Consider the following 16970-nt stretch of genomic DNA (forward strand, 5'->3'; position numbering starts at 1 on the left):
AGTCACACCGCACATTTTCCAACTAAGGTCAACAAGGGACATTACAAAACACGTTCAGGCCACATCTGTAAGCCAAATACAAACAGTGAATTTTAGTGATAATAAGGCCTTACTGTATCAGCATTGAGATTTGTGAAGAAAATTTGTCTGTAATTCATTCAGTTATGCATTTTAATGGATGTGTTGTTGTATTGAGATTTAGTGATAATTAACTAGTGATTTTCTAGTGATAATGTTATTCAGCATGCTTGTTTTGCCTTTATATAGGAGGCATAAGCTACAGGAAGGGGATATAGATCATTTGTGTGAATGATCTTATATATATTTTCTCTATTGTGTTTGGACACTTTAATATACTGTACCTGTTGCGAGCTCACATAATATTCGTGCTTACACTCATATACCAGTATGGGTAGTTGCTGTGCTTCACATAACGTGCAATCTATTCTAGTTTAATAAATTAACAGTTCTTGCTGCAAGAGTGTTTGTTAACGTATTCTACAGCCCCCATCTTTGGTTGCTCCTTAATGGTGACAATGTTTATGATTAAAAACAGATACATAAGATTAATTAATAAGCATGGGTCATTGTTTTGCAAGTTTGAGTCAAGTCTCAAATCTGGTCTGTATAGTCGAGTTGGAAAAGATTTGAGAGTCAAGTCAACTTCTAAAAAGAAGGTTTACAACTGAGGGAAAAAGTTTGTTTGTGGCAGGCACATGTCATGGGCTTTGAGACTGGGCAAGCATCAAAGAATTTTATTGCACGTTATTGAACACTTTGCCCAAAACACACTATATGGATGAACATCTCCGTCACTTTGTTGTAAAAGTCGCACACTCGTTGAAGTTTCAATAGCCTCTCATTCTCGATTTTTAATTGAAATTAACTTTGACAAATCTGTGAAGGTCGTTGATGCTTATACTGCAGATATCCATTTTAGTGCTTAGTAACGCATTTGTTATGTGAACTTGAACGTGTTGACACAAAACTAAAATCTAGCCCATCAGATAGCATGACTGAAGAAAGGAGCTTCTGATTTGCTTACTCATTTTGGCAAGCATGCTTACCTTGGCCATTTGTAGTAGTGGGCATAGCCAGACCCTCGACCTTTGACTAAATGACAAAAGGTCTGGTTCAGCAGATAGTACCCAAAGCCTCAAGAGAGAAATCTAGACAGCTTTCCAAGCTTCCTGTGCTATTTATGAACTATGTGGTCAGTTTTTGCAGACCTTGACAAATATTCAAGACAGCGAATTTCCGTAAAAGCTATAAGAAAAATGAGAAGGACTGAGTGACAATTAGCTGCTGGTGAAGATTGGCACATACAGTATTTCAGTAAAGCTCAGGTAACATGGAAATTTGGTTTTGTTCACAGAAGAGCTTGACTACATATTTCCTCCTGGCAGCTTCAGTAAAACAATGCATACATTTTTTTAAAGCGATTTGTGTAAATGTAAATTGATTTTTTCAAACACTGTTGTAAGGGCCACACTTCCTGCTGCAAGTTGGGGCGCTATGACCGTGGCCCACAGTAGATACATCAATTTGATCAGCCCTCAAGGCCAAACATAAGGGTCAATTTTGATGTAAATCACATGATACACGCATAAGATATGAGACAATTCTTTCTTCCTATTTTTTTATTACTTTATCGCATCAGCATGGAGACACACCGTTTGAGATATCAAAAATCTGTTCACAATTCAGCATCTTCATTGTTTTGGCATGACGTTGCCTAAGTTTGGTGCCAGTCTGATGAATTTCCTATGAGGAGAATTTCAAATTCCAGAGCATGCCATTTTCAAAAAATCCAAAATGGCTGACTTCCTGTTGGGTGGAGCTAATATCGTTGTGTGAAAATTGTCCGGCTTGATGAGATCTACATACAGTATGTACAAAGTTTGGTGACTGTAGCTGAAAAGGGATGTGCTACAGAGTCCTCTGAACATGACCATTTTCTATTTTGCACTACAGAGCACCCTCTACATGCCCATGAATGAACATTTGACCAGCCCTAATGGCCGACGATTCTGATATAAAGTTCATAAAATTTCAAGCATGCCAATTACCTCAAAAACATATGAAAAAACATAAAAATAAATAAAAGTGTTTAATGCATTGCCATGGAAACAGTAGTTAAGATATAAAAAATCCCTTCAGAATTTTAAATCTGTACAGTCTTGACATTATTATAATTTTATTTTTGAAGCAGTTCAGATAAAAATAAGAGTGCTATTACAAAGTCTGTATAAAGTTCAACACTTCCTGCTGCCAGTTGGTGGAGATGGTTGGTGATGATCGTGCCCCACAATAGTCATATCCATGTGATCAGCTCCTAATACCAAACATAAATCTCAATTTTGATCTAAATAGCACAATGCACGCCGAATATATGATTACTTCCTCTTTTTCATTTTTAGCCACTAATTACTCACCTCACCATGGCAACACCGTTTGAAATTTCAAAAATATGTTTGCAATTTAGCATCTTCAATGTCTTGGCATGATATTGCCCATGTTTGGTGCCTGTCAAATAAATCCCCTAGGAGGAGTATTTAAAATTCCAGAGCATGTGTTTTTCAAACAAAGCAACACGGCATGACTTCCTGTTGGGCAGAGCCTATAACTGTAGGGGTGATTGTTGTCCAGCTTGATGAGATCTATAGGTGTAAAAAGTTTGGTGACTGTAGGTGAAAAGGCATGTGCTACAGAGTCTCCCAAATATCCAATTTTCAAGGGGCCGGCAAAGAGCCCCTTCTTGACCCCACCATGTGAACTTTTGCCAATCTCTAATGGCTGACGATTCTGATGTGTGTGCAAATTTGCAGGAGTTTTTTTTTTTGCATGTTAAGGGACCCAAAAGCCCCTGAAACCTTTAAAAGAAGAATGTTAACAGTAATCTTTAAGAAAACAATAGGGCCTCTGCACTTACAGTGCTTGGGCCTTAAAAACATGAGCTGGACTGGAGAGAGAAGGGTGACTACTTTTAAAGAATTTAAAATAAAAGATATTGTTTAATATTGTTTATTGTGTGTTTGATTTGTTGGTCATTATGTAATTCCCATCCTTTCATTTGTGTAATTCCATATGACTTTACTGTTATTCTAAAATCCGATAATAATAATAAAGAATTAGTACGTGAATTGGCAGTATTTGTAGGATACGTTTGACTAATAGTGTAGTTTAAAATTCTATATTATTATTAATAATAACCTATTTTAATTAGGGCTATTTATGAAATATTTCTTATATGTACTTATTTATTATATATATATATATATATATATATATATATATATATATATATATATATATATATATATAGTTGTTTCTGCTATCATGCTGTACTCAAGCTCATTTTTGTATTTAATATTGCGGCGGCATGATGATAAGAAAGCAGCACCAGGCATGGGTAATGTTACTAATCAACTTTCAAACCACCAAGCTGTCAACAGAGACTACCAGGACTCTGGCTACAACAAAGGTCACTTGGCACCTGTGTGTCATGCAAAATCACAGAGATGTACTAAAGCCACCTTCATTCTCACCAATGCTGCACCACAATATGGATCTTTTAACAGTGGTCAATGGAGGAAAGTATAAAGGATGGTGGTAGGCAATCTGACCAGGGATTGTCCAAATCACTCAAAACATGCTTATGTTGTGACAGGAGTTGAACCAAGTGATAACCCAGCTAACCAAATTATGTGGCTTTTATATAACTGCAATGGAATTTGATGACCAAACTTTCGTTTTAACAATCGGAAAAGTGAAATGCCAATATTTGTAGCCACAACGTAACTTTGGAATGGTGCCAGTCCGTCATGACAACGTTGTGGCAACATCGAGGTTCAATAGTTGTTTGTAGGTTACCAATTGGTAATTTTTGCTTTTAATGATTATTCTATGGGTGGACATGCAGTATTCTAACCTAATTTATGTCCCCATTTTCCCAACATTAATTTAAAGGCTATTTAAACAGTTGTGTGTGTGAATAATGAATGCAGACTCAAACTTAATGTACTACATTTATTTTGACAGAGAATAGAGAAAAAAATGCAACAATACAAGAAATTGAGACCATTGCCAAAGAATTGCAATGAAATTACAAGTCTAAAATACTTTTATACTTAGACCAGCTTAACACCTAATGCCTTGAAATACATTTGTACATTTAAAGCAATTTTAAGGATAAAATTGAAAGAAAGAAAGAAAGAAAGAAAGAAAGAAAGAAAGAAAGAAAGAAAGAATTTGGACGCTCTCGCCGCTTCTGGTGTGAACGTACAGTAACCGTACGTACATACACCGTAATTTCGGTTTACTTACGCAGTTGTTTGCGGGTCGTAAAATAAAGTGTTACCCAACTTGATAAAGTTTGTTAGCCTCAGTTTGATGCTTCATTGTTTCTAAAATTATTTCAGAAAATATTCAAATTAGAGAGTTGGGTATAGCCTAAATTAGGCTACCCTGCATCTCGCTTCATGGTAGGGTCTTTCAATTCCACGTAGAATTCGGTCCAACACGATTCTCCGCAGCAAAAACTCCTTTAGTCAGCCAGGTAGCCAGTCATCAATTTTCTGCCGAAGGTCGGTCCAGTCTACAGAAGATGAACTAAGTTAAGAAGCCTGTCAACATAAAAGACAACTTGGTTTTCCTGTGACAATTGCTTACCTCGGCAACTGCAGTCGACACATCTACTTCCAACTGCGCATCAGATTTTCCCGCTTGAGTTTGTGACCATCACAAAATCTTCGCACACTCATCACAGAGCATCCACGTCCCACGCCAATATCTGTAAGGTGCTGTGAAATGTCAGCATGAGTCGCATGCCTTCTCAACATATCACTAATTATATCAGCGTATGCCTCAAGGGAAGCCATGCTAGTCAATCACCTCGTCAGATTATTCAAAATGATTAATCCCGCCAGGTCATATAGTTCTTCCAGGTCAACAGCATCACCAGGTGGCCCATCCTTAGAAATTGATTTGAATGAGGTTCTCTCATTTTTGCATTTTCCCTTTTTATATGAATCCAAATTAATATTCATTTGATACGTAGACACAAGAAAGGGGTTAATATTTATTTTTTTAAATCCTAAATTATATTAAAAAAATCAAATGTTCATTCAATTAGTGACTACAGATTTTAGGAAAATCAAATACTACTTGTTTTTTTCATTTCACTTCCAAAAATAGAATAACGAATGAACGCAAAAGTACTCGGACCCATAATATTCTCTTATGACATATTTGCATATTGAATTATGATTTTTTATTTTCCTTTTTATACGTATCATTAATCTCTATTGCTTCTTCTGTCATTTCAAAATGTGCAACATGTCTAGAAAGCTTTGCTATTTATTTTTAGACTTTTATGTTAATAATACAGACCAGAGCATTTTATGTATCCTGTTTTGCATTTCATTGAGTAATACACTTTAGATTCAGCAAAGTTGGCAAGGTTCTATAGATTTTGTATTAGACATTTTAGTCAGATATTGTTTCCCCTTTTGAGACCTATGTCCTTCTACATTATTGTGCTTTATCCTCAGCTTGCTTTGTTAGGAAATGTCTGGATGAAGGGGGTGATTTTTGAGTACCACTACTTTGTACTCTAGAACTTCTAGGTTAAGTTTATAGAAATTCCAACTGAATTGAGAGGAATTTATAAAGTGACACATGTTTACAGTTTTTGAAGAAAATTTGCATATTTATGGCTTACTAGTAATTATACTGGGATAACAAGTATATATGTATATATATATATATATACATATATACTTGTTATCCCAGTATAATTACTAGTAAGCCATAAATATGCAAATTTTCTTCAAAAACTGTAAACATGTGTCACTTTATAAATTCCTCTCAATTCAGTTGGAATTTCTATAAACTTAACCTAGATATATATATATATATATATATATATATATATATATATATATATATATATATATATATATATATATATATATGTAGGCCTGTATAAAATATCTTTATATGGTGTATTTTTTAATACACATAATGTACTGAACAGTTAAAACTGCCCTATTGAGTGTGCAATACACAGCTTTGTCTATTTATATTCATCCAACATATCCTACCTCTTCTGCCATACATTCCCTTGTATCTGTATATAACCTATTTTTATTTTTAATTACATGTATGTATAATGACTATATATATATATACATATATATATATATATATATGTTGGATTGTGACGTCAGATCCCCAAATTTGTTATCACTGAAAAGCCCAGGGTGTCTACTTTAATATACCGGTAACACTTTACAATAAGGTTCTATTTGTTATCATTAGTAAATGCATTAGGTATCATGAACTAACAGTGAACATTTTTTTTATTTGTTAATGTTATGTAATGTCACGAACCCCGCTCCCTCGCTCCGCCCCCTTGAGCTCGTACGCTCTTTTTCCTCCCTCGGGCTTCCACGCCCGTTTTGCTCGCTCGAGCTTGCACGCTCGTTTTTGCTCCTACGAGCTCACATGCTCGTAAACTATCTCCCCCCTCGGGCTCACATGCCCGCTTCAATCCAGAACATTATGTACACCTGTACTCGCGTCATCTGCACTCCTGTTCATTGTTTACACCTGCACTCGTCACTATATATATCACACGCATTCGTTTCTCCAGTGTTGGTTATTGTATTTAGTTTCCCGTGTCCTTGCCCCCCACTAGTCTCGCCTAGTTTTGAACTCCTCTTGTTTACCCCCTTAGCTTGCCAGCTCCCCTTGTTCCCCTGTCGTTGATCCCGCTAGTCCCGTCTTGTTCTACGCCATAGTTGTTAACTCTTTTCCCGGCTTCGACCTCCCGCTCTCGTTGACCACTCTCTCCCGGATTTGCCCCTTCCTTCTATTCTGATTCCCCAGCTCCGACATCACGCTCCCCTTTGACGCCTCTTCACTGGATTTGCCCTTTTTTGTACTTTGCACGCTTTGTGTTTAATAAAGCTGTTTGAATTCGACATTGTGACTGTCTGTACTTGTATTCGCTACAGAATAACCAACCCCACCATAGACAGTCACAATGGAAACCGCTGAGGATTTCCGCAGCTCATTAGAGCGGATCTACATGGCACTTTCCGCCCAGGGATCTACGGTCGGCCAACACGATCAAACAATCGCGGCTCAGGGACAGCAGATACAGGAGATCCTGCAGACGGTACGTGCGATTTCTAATCAGTTTCACCCTGTTCCGCCTGTGTCTGTCCCTGAGCCCGGTTATGCTCCCAACACCTCCCCGAGCGCCGTAAGCCTTCAACCCCCTGAGAGGTTTGATGGCTCTTCGGGCGCTTGCCAAGGGTTGTTTATGCATTGCAGCGGTTGTAGAACTTTAAACCGTGCCCTTAACATTATAGACCCAGTGGCCCAACTCTTGGTTTTGCGTCAGGGGAGTCAACCCTTGGAGGCTTATGTGGTTGACTTTTGTGCCCTGGCTAACCAGGTGAATTTTGATGAGGTGGCTCTAAAAGACATTTTTCAATATGGACTGAATGAGCCAGCCTCATCATTCATGCCTGGTGGTCGCTGCTCTCTCTACCTGGCTCAGTTTATTGACCTCGCCCTACTGTACGCTGGTTCCTCGTTTACTGTGGGGGAGGCGGACACTGAACCAGCGCTCCACACCACGGCCCCCGTCTTGAAGCCTACCACGGCCACCGTCTTGAAGCCTACCACGGCCCCCGTCTTGAAGCCTGACACGGCCCTAGCCCCGAACCCTGACACGGCCCCAGTCCCGAAGCCTGACACGGCCCCAGTCCCGAGGCCTGTCACGGCCCCAGTCCCGAAGCCTGGCACGGCCCCAGTCCCGAAGCCTGTCATGGCCCCAGTCCCAAAGCCTGTCACGGCCCCAGTCCCGAAGCCTGGCACAGCCAGCGAGTCAACGCCCATGCCTGCCATGGACAGAGAGCCAGCGCCCATGCCCGCCATGGCCAACGAGCCAGCGCCCATGCCCGCCACGGCCAACGAGCCAGCGCCCATGCCCGCCACGGCCAACGAGCCAGTGCCCATGCCCGCCACGGCCAACGAGCCAGCACCCATGCCCGCCACGGCCGGCGAGCCAGCGCCCATGTCCGCCACGGTCAGCGAGCCAGCGCCTGTAGCCTCGACCGTCCCAGAGCCAGCGCCTGTAGCCTCGACCGTCCCCATGGCCACGTCCCCTGTTGGCCGAAGACGTAAGAGAAGGAAGAGGGCCCCTTCTCCCCAGTCTCGTCTTGTGCTCAAGACCGCAGAGGTTCCCTCAGAGTCTTCCACAGCTCTACCGACCTCTGCTCCGCCCTCGGAGTCTTCCACGGCTCTGCCAGGTTCTGCTCCGCCCTCGGAGTCTTCCACGGCTCTGCCGGGTTCTGCTCCGCCCTCGGAGAATTCCACGGCTCTGCCGGGTTCTGCCCCCCGCCCCCGGAGTCTTCCACGGCTCTGCCGGGTTCTGCTCCGCCCCCGGAGTCTTCCACGGCTCTGCCGGGTTCTGCTCCGCCCCCGGAGTCTTCCACGGCTCTGCGGGTTCTGCTCCGCCCGGAGTCTTCCACGGCTCTGCCGGGTTCTGCTCGCCTCCGAGTCTTCCACGGCTCTGCCGGGTTCTGCTCCGCCCTCGGAGTCTTCCACGGCTCTGCCGGGTTCTGCTCCGCCCTCAGAGTCTTCCATGGCTCTGCCGGGTTCTGCTCTGCCCTCAGAGTCTTCCACAGCTCTGCCACTCTGCTCCGCCCTCAGAGTCTTCCACGGCTCTGCCGGGCTCTGCTCCGCCCTCAGAGTCTTCCACGGCTCTGCCGGGCTCTGCTCCGCCCTCAGAGTCTTCCACGGCTCTGCCGGGTTCTGCTCCGCCCTCAGAGTCTTCCACGGCTCTGCCGGGTTCTGCTCCGCCCTCAGAGTCTTCCACGGCTCTGCCGGGCTCTGCTCTGCCCTCAGAGTCTTCCACGGCTCTGCCAGCCTCTGCTCGCCCCTCAGAGCCCTCGCGGGCTCCTCCTCCCGAGCCTCCCAGAGCTCCGCCTCTCAAGCCTCCCAGGGCTCCCCCTCCATCCAAGCCTCTCAGGGTTTCTCCTCTCGAGTCTTTCATGGCTCCACCCCTCAAGCCTCTCACGGCTTCGCCTCTCGCGTCTCTCAGGGCTCCTCCCCCTCTCAAGCCTCTCAAGGCTTCCCCTCTCGAGTCTTTCAGGGCTCCTCCTCCCCTCGAGCCTCTCAGGGCTCCGTCCCTCGAGTCTTTCATGGCTCCACCCCTCAAGCCTCTCACGGCTTCGCCTCTCGAGTCTCTCAGGGCTCCTCCCCCTCTCAAGCCTCTCAGGGCTTCCCCTCTCGAGTCTTTCAGGGCTCCTCCTCCCCTCGAGCCTCTCAGGGCTCCGCCCCTCGAGTCTTTGATGGCTCCACCCCTCAAGCCTCTCACGGCTTCGCCTCTCGAGTCTCTCAGGGCTCCTCCCCCTCTCAAGCCTTCCAGGGCTTCTCCTCACGAGTCTTTCATGGCTCCACCCCTCAAGCCTCTCACGGCTTCGCCTCTCGAGTCTCTCAGGGCTCCTCCCCCTCTCAAGCCTCTCAGGGCTTCCCCTCTCGAGTCTTTCAGGGCTCCTCCTCCCCTCAAGCCTCTCAGGGCTCCGTCCCTCGAGTCTTTCATGGCTCCACCCCTCAAGCCTCTCACGGCTTCGCCTCTCGAGTCTCTCAAGGCTCCTCTCCCTCTCAAGCCTCCCAGGGCTTCCCCTCTCGAGTCTTTCAGGGCTCCTCCTCCCCTCGAGCCTCTCAGGGCTCCGTCCCTCGAGCCTCTCATGGCTCCACCCCTCAAGCCTCTCAGGGCTTCTCCTCTCGAGTCTTTCAGGGCTCCACCCCTCAAGCCTCTCACGACTTCGCCTCTCGAGTCTCTCAGGGCTCCTCCCCCTCTCAAGCCTCTCAGGGCTCCGCCCCTCGAGTCTTTCATGGCTCCACCCCTCAAGCCTCTCACGGCTTCGTCTCTCGAGTCTCTCAGGGCTTCTCCTCCTCTCGAGCCTCTCAGGGCTCCGCCCCCCAAGCCTCTCGAGCCTTCCAGGACTCTGCCACTAGAGCCTCCTACGGCTCCCCCTCCAGAGCCTCCCACGGCTCCACCTCCCGAGCCTCTCACGGCTCTGCTCCCAAAGACTCCAGAGCTTTCTATGGCTCCGCCTCTCGAGCCTCCTACGGCTCCGCCTCTCGGGCCTCCTACGGCTCTACCCCCCGAGACTACAGAGCCTGCCAGGTCGTCGCCTCAGGGACCTCCCACGGCGCCACCTCCCTTGGCTCCACCTACAGAGCCTTCCAGGCCTTCGCCCCTAAAGCCTCCTTCGGCTCCACCTCCAGAGACTTCCAGGCCTTCGCCCCTAAAGCCTCCTTCGGCTCCACCTCTAGAGCCTTCCAGAACCCGACCTCCAGAGCCGCCTATGGTGCCGCTTCTGACGGCTCCGCCTTTCACGGCTCAGCCCGGACATCCTGACCCTCTCCCTGTCCTGTGGCCTCTTCCCTGGCCTCCGGACCCTACTCCTGTCCGGTGGTCACCTTCCAGACCCCCAGACCCAGTCCCTGTCCTAAAGTCGCCTTCCAGACCCCCTGACCCAGTCTCTGCCCTATGGCCGCCCCCTAGATCTCCCGACCACCCGCCTGTCCGCTATGTTCCCCCTGACCTTGCCTTGAACTGCCCATTGACCCCCATGGACTGTTTCATTTCCCTTTGTACCTTCTATCCCCCTTGGACTGCCCTCATTTTGTTTGTGTGTTTTGTGGGTTTTCTGTTCAGGGGTTTTTTGTTTGTTGGGATCGTCCAGCACCACTTCCCAGAGGTCGCGCTCCTCGCACCGAGCGCGGCCGTCAGGAGCCATCCGTTTCTGAGGGGGGAGTACTGTCACGAACCCCGCTCCCTCGCTCCGCCCCCTTGAGCTCGTACGCTCTTTTTCCTCCCTCGGGCTTCCACGCCTGTTTTGCTCGCTTGAGCTTGCACGCTCGTTTTTGCTCCTACGAGCTCACATGCTCGTAAACTATCTCCCCCCTCGGGTTCACATGCCCGCTTCAATCCAGAACATTATGTACACCTGCACTCGCGTCATCTGCACTCCTGTTCATTGTTTACACCTGCACTCGTCACTATATATATCACACGCATTCGTTTCTCCAGTGTTGGTTATTGTATTTAGTTTCCCGTGTCCTTGCCCCCCGCTAGTCTCGCCTAGTTTTGAACTCCTCTTGTTTACCCCTTAGCTTGCCAGCTCCCCTTGTTCCCCTGTCGTTGATCCCGCTAGTCCCGTCTTGTTCTACGCCATAGTTGTTAACTGTTTTCCGGCTTCGACCTCCCGCCTCGTTGACCACTCTCTCCGGATTTGCCCCTTCCTTCTATTCTGATTCCCCGGCTCCGACATCACGCTCCCCTTTGACACCTCTTCACTGGATTTGCCCTTTTTTGTACTTTGCACGCTTTGTGTTTAATAAAGCTGTTTGAATTCGACATTGTGACTGTCTCTACTTGTATTTGCTACATGTAACATTTCCAATGGAATTAAAAAATGTTTAGTATTAATATATCTTGGAATTGACATTAACCAATATTAATAAGTGCTGTAAAAGTATTGTTCATTGTCAGTTCATGATACCTAATGCATTTTCTAATGATACCAAATGTAAAAAATGAGGAGGATATTCAAATCTGGCACTTCTGATAAATGCACAAATTTATATGGAAGCACCCTTGTATGTGACCAATATTATATCATTTTTACTATTTTTCAAACATGTCAGTAATGTAGAATAAATATTATATTTTTTAAATTATGCATTTGTGCTATTTAAATTGTTTGGTTTCAGAAAAATCAAACAATAGAATCCAATTAAAAAAGATACATCAGTAAATTCATATTGAATAAAAACAAAAACAATAGTTTTTACCCCAAAAATGTAAATGAATTATGTGTCCACAAATCCTCAATTAACACACAGACACAAAACCTTTTAATATCTAGCATAATATAAATTCACAGATCACTACACTAAAAAGTGTGGTAACCTGCATTTGTTTCCTCGTGGATCTGACACATAAATTGTTGATATAAAGTCATTTTCAGGTTGTTTTAGTCAGATTACATAATATTTCTGAATTATATAAAACCAGTTCATTAAGAACCACATATTTAATTGAATAAAATTACCAGTTTTTGACATTATTACCAGTAACTTATAAAATTATAAGTTACCAGAAATTTTTACAGTGTATTTACCAGTGACAAATTCCTTATTGGAAAAGGGAAGATAGAAACAGGAAATGTGGTGCATGTTTTACGGTATTATTGCTCAATGACTTATTGCAAAATGGATTTGCTTGAAAGTTGTTCATATAAAGAGGGGATCCGAGTTAGTGGACCATGGTGGAGAAGGAAAGCGTGACCACTAAAAGACACAAACACAGCGTGATTGTTGCAGGTAAGATGCATATTTTATTCTGCCATACAATACTTGCTTATTATAACCTGTATGAATAAGGTATGGAATGAGAATCATATACGTTGCAACTAAGTAAGATATTTGCATATATTCTGTCATGTATCATACTTTCACACTTTTTCATACCGTGTGGCTCATTACATTGTATGAATCTTTTAAAATATAAGTGTGGGCATGTATGAATTATATCTATGTATTATAGAAAACATTTACTGTATGTATAAATGAGTAAAGTATTAAGTAATATTTTGCCCTCTGTGTATGTTTATAGAAGAATAAATATGTATATATTAATATTTTTGTTTTTCGTTACTGTTTTACAAATCAAAAAAAGACTGTTTTCATATTAATATTTGAGACTTTTGAATTATTCAGAGAAATACTGAGCCTGAGTCTCCACTATACTGTATCCTTTTCATGTGGATAATTATAGCTGTTTTGTAATGATATAGTCATTTTCATTTTTTGTGCATTTTTTAAATTATTTCAAATGTTAAATAATTTTGTATCTGATTTCTATGTGCAATATTTGTTTTTATTACAGACTTGTTACCAAGAATAAATCTTAATCGGAATTGGTTCTTGTACTTGCAGTAAATTGATCATCTCACAATCCACTTCATCATGATGCTGCTTCATCCTGTGCTGATACTGTCATTTTTCTCTGGTGGCTTGACTAATGTTGTGGATCATTTTCATAGGACATGTGGTCAATTTTTTGCTAATGGAAATTCACCAACAATATTGTCTGGACCACAGTACATACAGATCTGCCAATCTTTCGAAGGCAAATATTATTATGCCACACTTTATGACACTAAGAACAAGATTCCTGTGTACTCAGCCTACAGGTTTAAAAGGAACAGGTGCCCTAGAAAAGAAAAGAAATGGTGCATTGAACCTCAAGTAAGAACACAGTTAATATTGTAAATATTAACTGTGTATTATAAATAATGTTTAAAAGAATAGTACAATGTTTTGCTGTGAAATTCTAATTTTCTCACTTAACAAAATATTGCAGCTTGATGACAAAACAAAAGGACATAACATGGCATTGGAGAGTGAGGGACAATATGGACACAACCAAGCTCTCAGTGTGGATTACAAGTACTCTGGCTACCACAAAGGACATCTGGCACCAGTCTATCATGCAAATTCAGAGGAATTTGCAGCTGCCACCTTCACCCTTACCAATGCTGCCCCACAACATTGCTCTTTTAACCAGGGTCCGTGGAGAAAAACAGAAAAGCATGTGGCACAAATTTTGACTTCGGAGTGTCCAGTACCATACAAAGCCTTTATTGTTACTGGGGTAGTGCCAGGGGATATAAAAATAAAGGGTAGAGTGACTGTGCCAAGGTTATTTTGGACTGCATACTGTTGCATTGACAAATCTGGCCAATGTAAAAGCTCAAGAGGATTTATTGGGGACAATAGTCATAATCATGTAGTGAATATGACACTAGGTCAAATCGAAGAGGAATTGACTCGTCAATATCGTGTGCCTTTCAAGTTGTTTAACAAGCATTAGGATCATTTTCCTAACACCATACAAAAATGTCAAAGTCTAAGCAGAAAAAAGAGGCTTATTGAGTTTTCACAGACAACCTTGAATATTTATTTATATTAGTTAAGTATCTGGTCTTATAGCTTATGTATGTCCTGTGTTTTATATTTTATGATGTGTGTAATACATATATACAGTACTGTGCAAAAGTTTAAGGTACTTGTGAAAAATGTTGCATAGTGTATATACATATACGGATATGGAATATACAAATAACCATCTTCAATCTTTTAGACCCCACAATCAACCTCTGAATCACACTCATCATTGATTATGTGAACGTGATTACTTCCTGTGGCATGAGAACCCATATACTGTACATATCATGGTCATTTTTTGTTGGTAATTGACAGCATGCAGCAGTTTTATTGAATATTACTTCAATGAAATGTATCTTTGGAAGAGGTTCTGAACGTTTTCTACTTTTTAGCTTGTCATGTACAGTATTAGAAGAAATAAATAAAGGTACTTATAATGGCTGTAATTGTGAGTTTCTTTGTTCTGAGTTAGTAAAATCCTTGAACTTACTGGGTAGCACTTTACAATAAAGTTCCATTTTTGAACATTAGTTATTAACCTTAGTTAACATAACTAACAATGAACAATACATTTACAGCATTTATTCATCTTGGTTAATGTAAATTACAACATATACAAATACATTTTTAAATCATAAGTTGTATTTATTAACATTAGTTAATGCCCTATGAATTAACATAAACTAATAATGAACAATTGTATTTTAATTAACTATCATTAACAAAGATTTATTAATGCTGTAAAAATATATTGTTCATTGTTAGTTCATGATACCTAATGCATTAACTGAATATAATCTTATTTTCCTTGCTTTTGAATTGAGTGTAAAACTAATTCTCTTGTAAATGTATGGATACTGTAAACTCGAGGGTCTCAAACACACACACACATTTTTTTTAATGCAAACGCATTTTTGTTGTTGTTGTTGCCACTTTTATTAACAGAGGCAGTACAAAAGACATTAAATGGTGGGCAGAGGAGGGGGAGAGGATCGGAAATGACAGGAGCTAGATTTTCATTTATGTCTCACACACAAGCACTAAAGCGCAAGCGTTGTGCGCATGATTGCAAGTTTCATGTAAACGTGCTTTTCTTGCATTGTATGAGTTTTTCGAATATACTTATTTTTGAATAAGTTGATAAGTTTATCCACCTTTTCCCTGGGGGTCTTACTGGAGAAACGAATGTGAGTGGAAGTCATTCTATAGCATTCCCTAGCTCTGGCTGCAGTCAATTTAGACACTGTATACAGTTGGTAATAAGACGCGTTTCGTATTTTCCGTTTTTGTAATTTGAGTGCCTAAAATGTCACATAGAAACTCTGAACCTTCAACCAAAATGATTGGATATTAACATATCCCCAAAAAACATGGGTTGTGTCTCCATCTTCTGATTGGCATTGCCAGCAGTATGGGTGTGATTTTAAGACCAAAACTATATAAACTAGAGGGGGTCCAATAGAATCTATGAAAATCTTGAATTGCATAAGCCAAACCATTGCATCTCTAGATGCAGACTTGACATTTTTTGGAAACCTAGCCCAAACCCCCTGCTTCAATACCAAGATTAAATCAATCTCTTGTTAGAAGTTAAAGCTCCATCCCCTAGACTCTGAATTAGCAGGGAGTAATACACTGATGCCTCACGACCTTTTCCATAAGCAGTAATCACTACTCCCAGAGTGTCTGCCGCTTTATGGTGTGTATGCTACTCCCAAAAACAATACAGAGCAGGTGGCACAGCTGTAAATACCTAAAGAGCTGAGATCTGGGAATCCCAAAATGTTGAACCAAACTTATTGAATGTTGAAACTTTAATTTTAGTTTAGATTTTATTTCAAGGTATTGAAATGGTTTTAAAAAAAAAACATTGTATTTCAATGGTTTCAAACTCTATGGACCTGCCGGCAGGTTCAAAAGGGGGGCTATGTCACAAAATAAGTTTCAAAATAAGTCTCCGTATACATAAGTCAGGCATATGAGGTTGCATTTGAAAGCTTAGAATCTGAACCTTTCACCATCACTTCTGCATTTATGTTACTCAAAATAAGACCACAAAACATTCACGTTGATAATAAGGTAATGGGGTAGAAGTCCTTCACATAGCACATAAATGGACAAGTCATAATCAAATGAAAGCTCTCACTCTCAGATATTTTACTGTACAGTTAATGTTGTTGCCCTAATACCACAGTTCGAAAGATTTTCAAAAGAACATCAAATTGAAATATCTGAAAATCACAAATCATCAGGAAATATGTTTTTGACTATTGATGATAAAAAAAATTTGATCATCGCAAAGGGGAGGACCACAGCTTTCTAATAGATTAAGCTTTTAGTCCACTCAAGATATTCAATGGAACAACAAGGGTGGTGCTGTATTAGCAATTAGTTCACAGTATGTGTGAATTGTGCTTTTAATACTGAATGTGAAAAATTGCAGACGGCAGTCCAAAAATGTGTTTAAGGGGATAAATTACATGTATATCTCTTTCATGATCTAAGTCAAAAGTGTTCAGGATTGTCAGATTTCATAGACAAATTCTAGGAAAATATAAAGAATCTATACAAATAGATGCATTGTATTGCTGGGCAGAACAATAAACTTTCAGGCACTGGTTGTCCACTCAGAAATAAAAGGCTTATACTGCTTGATGCCATTTTTATTTTTTTTATTTTTTATAAATCAATATATCAACCTGAAGAACCAGCATTGCAGAACATTTCAAATGTTAAGAACCATAAAGACAACAGAAGAACCCTATACAGTGAAAAATGTCATAAGAGGGTTTGTCTGCTGAACTCAAGGTGCTGCAATGAACCATTGAAGAACATATGGTAGAACATACGGTTTTAGGTCACTGTGTTATACAGGATGAACGGCTATTTTCTCCCTGAAGTTCCCCTGCTTTGTCCTCTGAGGTGTCGTC

General features: G+C 41.8%; 1 protein-coding gene across 1 annotated transcript; it reads left to right on the forward strand.

Moving 5' to 3' along the window:
- Window positions 1-12342: 12342 nt before the first annotated feature.
- LOC127643560 (endonuclease domain-containing 1 protein-like) lies at window positions 12343-15052 on the forward strand. The gene is made up of 4 exons (XM_052126345.1): window positions 12343-12414; window positions 12980-13341; window positions 13457-13794; window positions 14986-15052. The coding sequence occupies exons 2-4, from the start codon at window positions 13060-13062 to the stop codon at window positions 15050-15052; spliced, it is 687 nt and encodes a 228-aa protein (XP_051982305.1). The 5' UTR covers window positions 12343-12414; window positions 12980-13059.
- Window positions 15053-16970: the final 1918 nt, after the last annotated feature.

The sequence above is a fragment of the Xyrauchen texanus genome, chromosome 5 (assembly GCF_025860055.1).
Source record: "Xyrauchen texanus isolate HMW12.3.18 chromosome 5, RBS_HiC_50CHRs, whole genome shotgun sequence".
NCBI lineage: Eukaryota > Metazoa > Chordata > Actinopteri > Cypriniformes > Catostomidae > Xyrauchen > Xyrauchen texanus.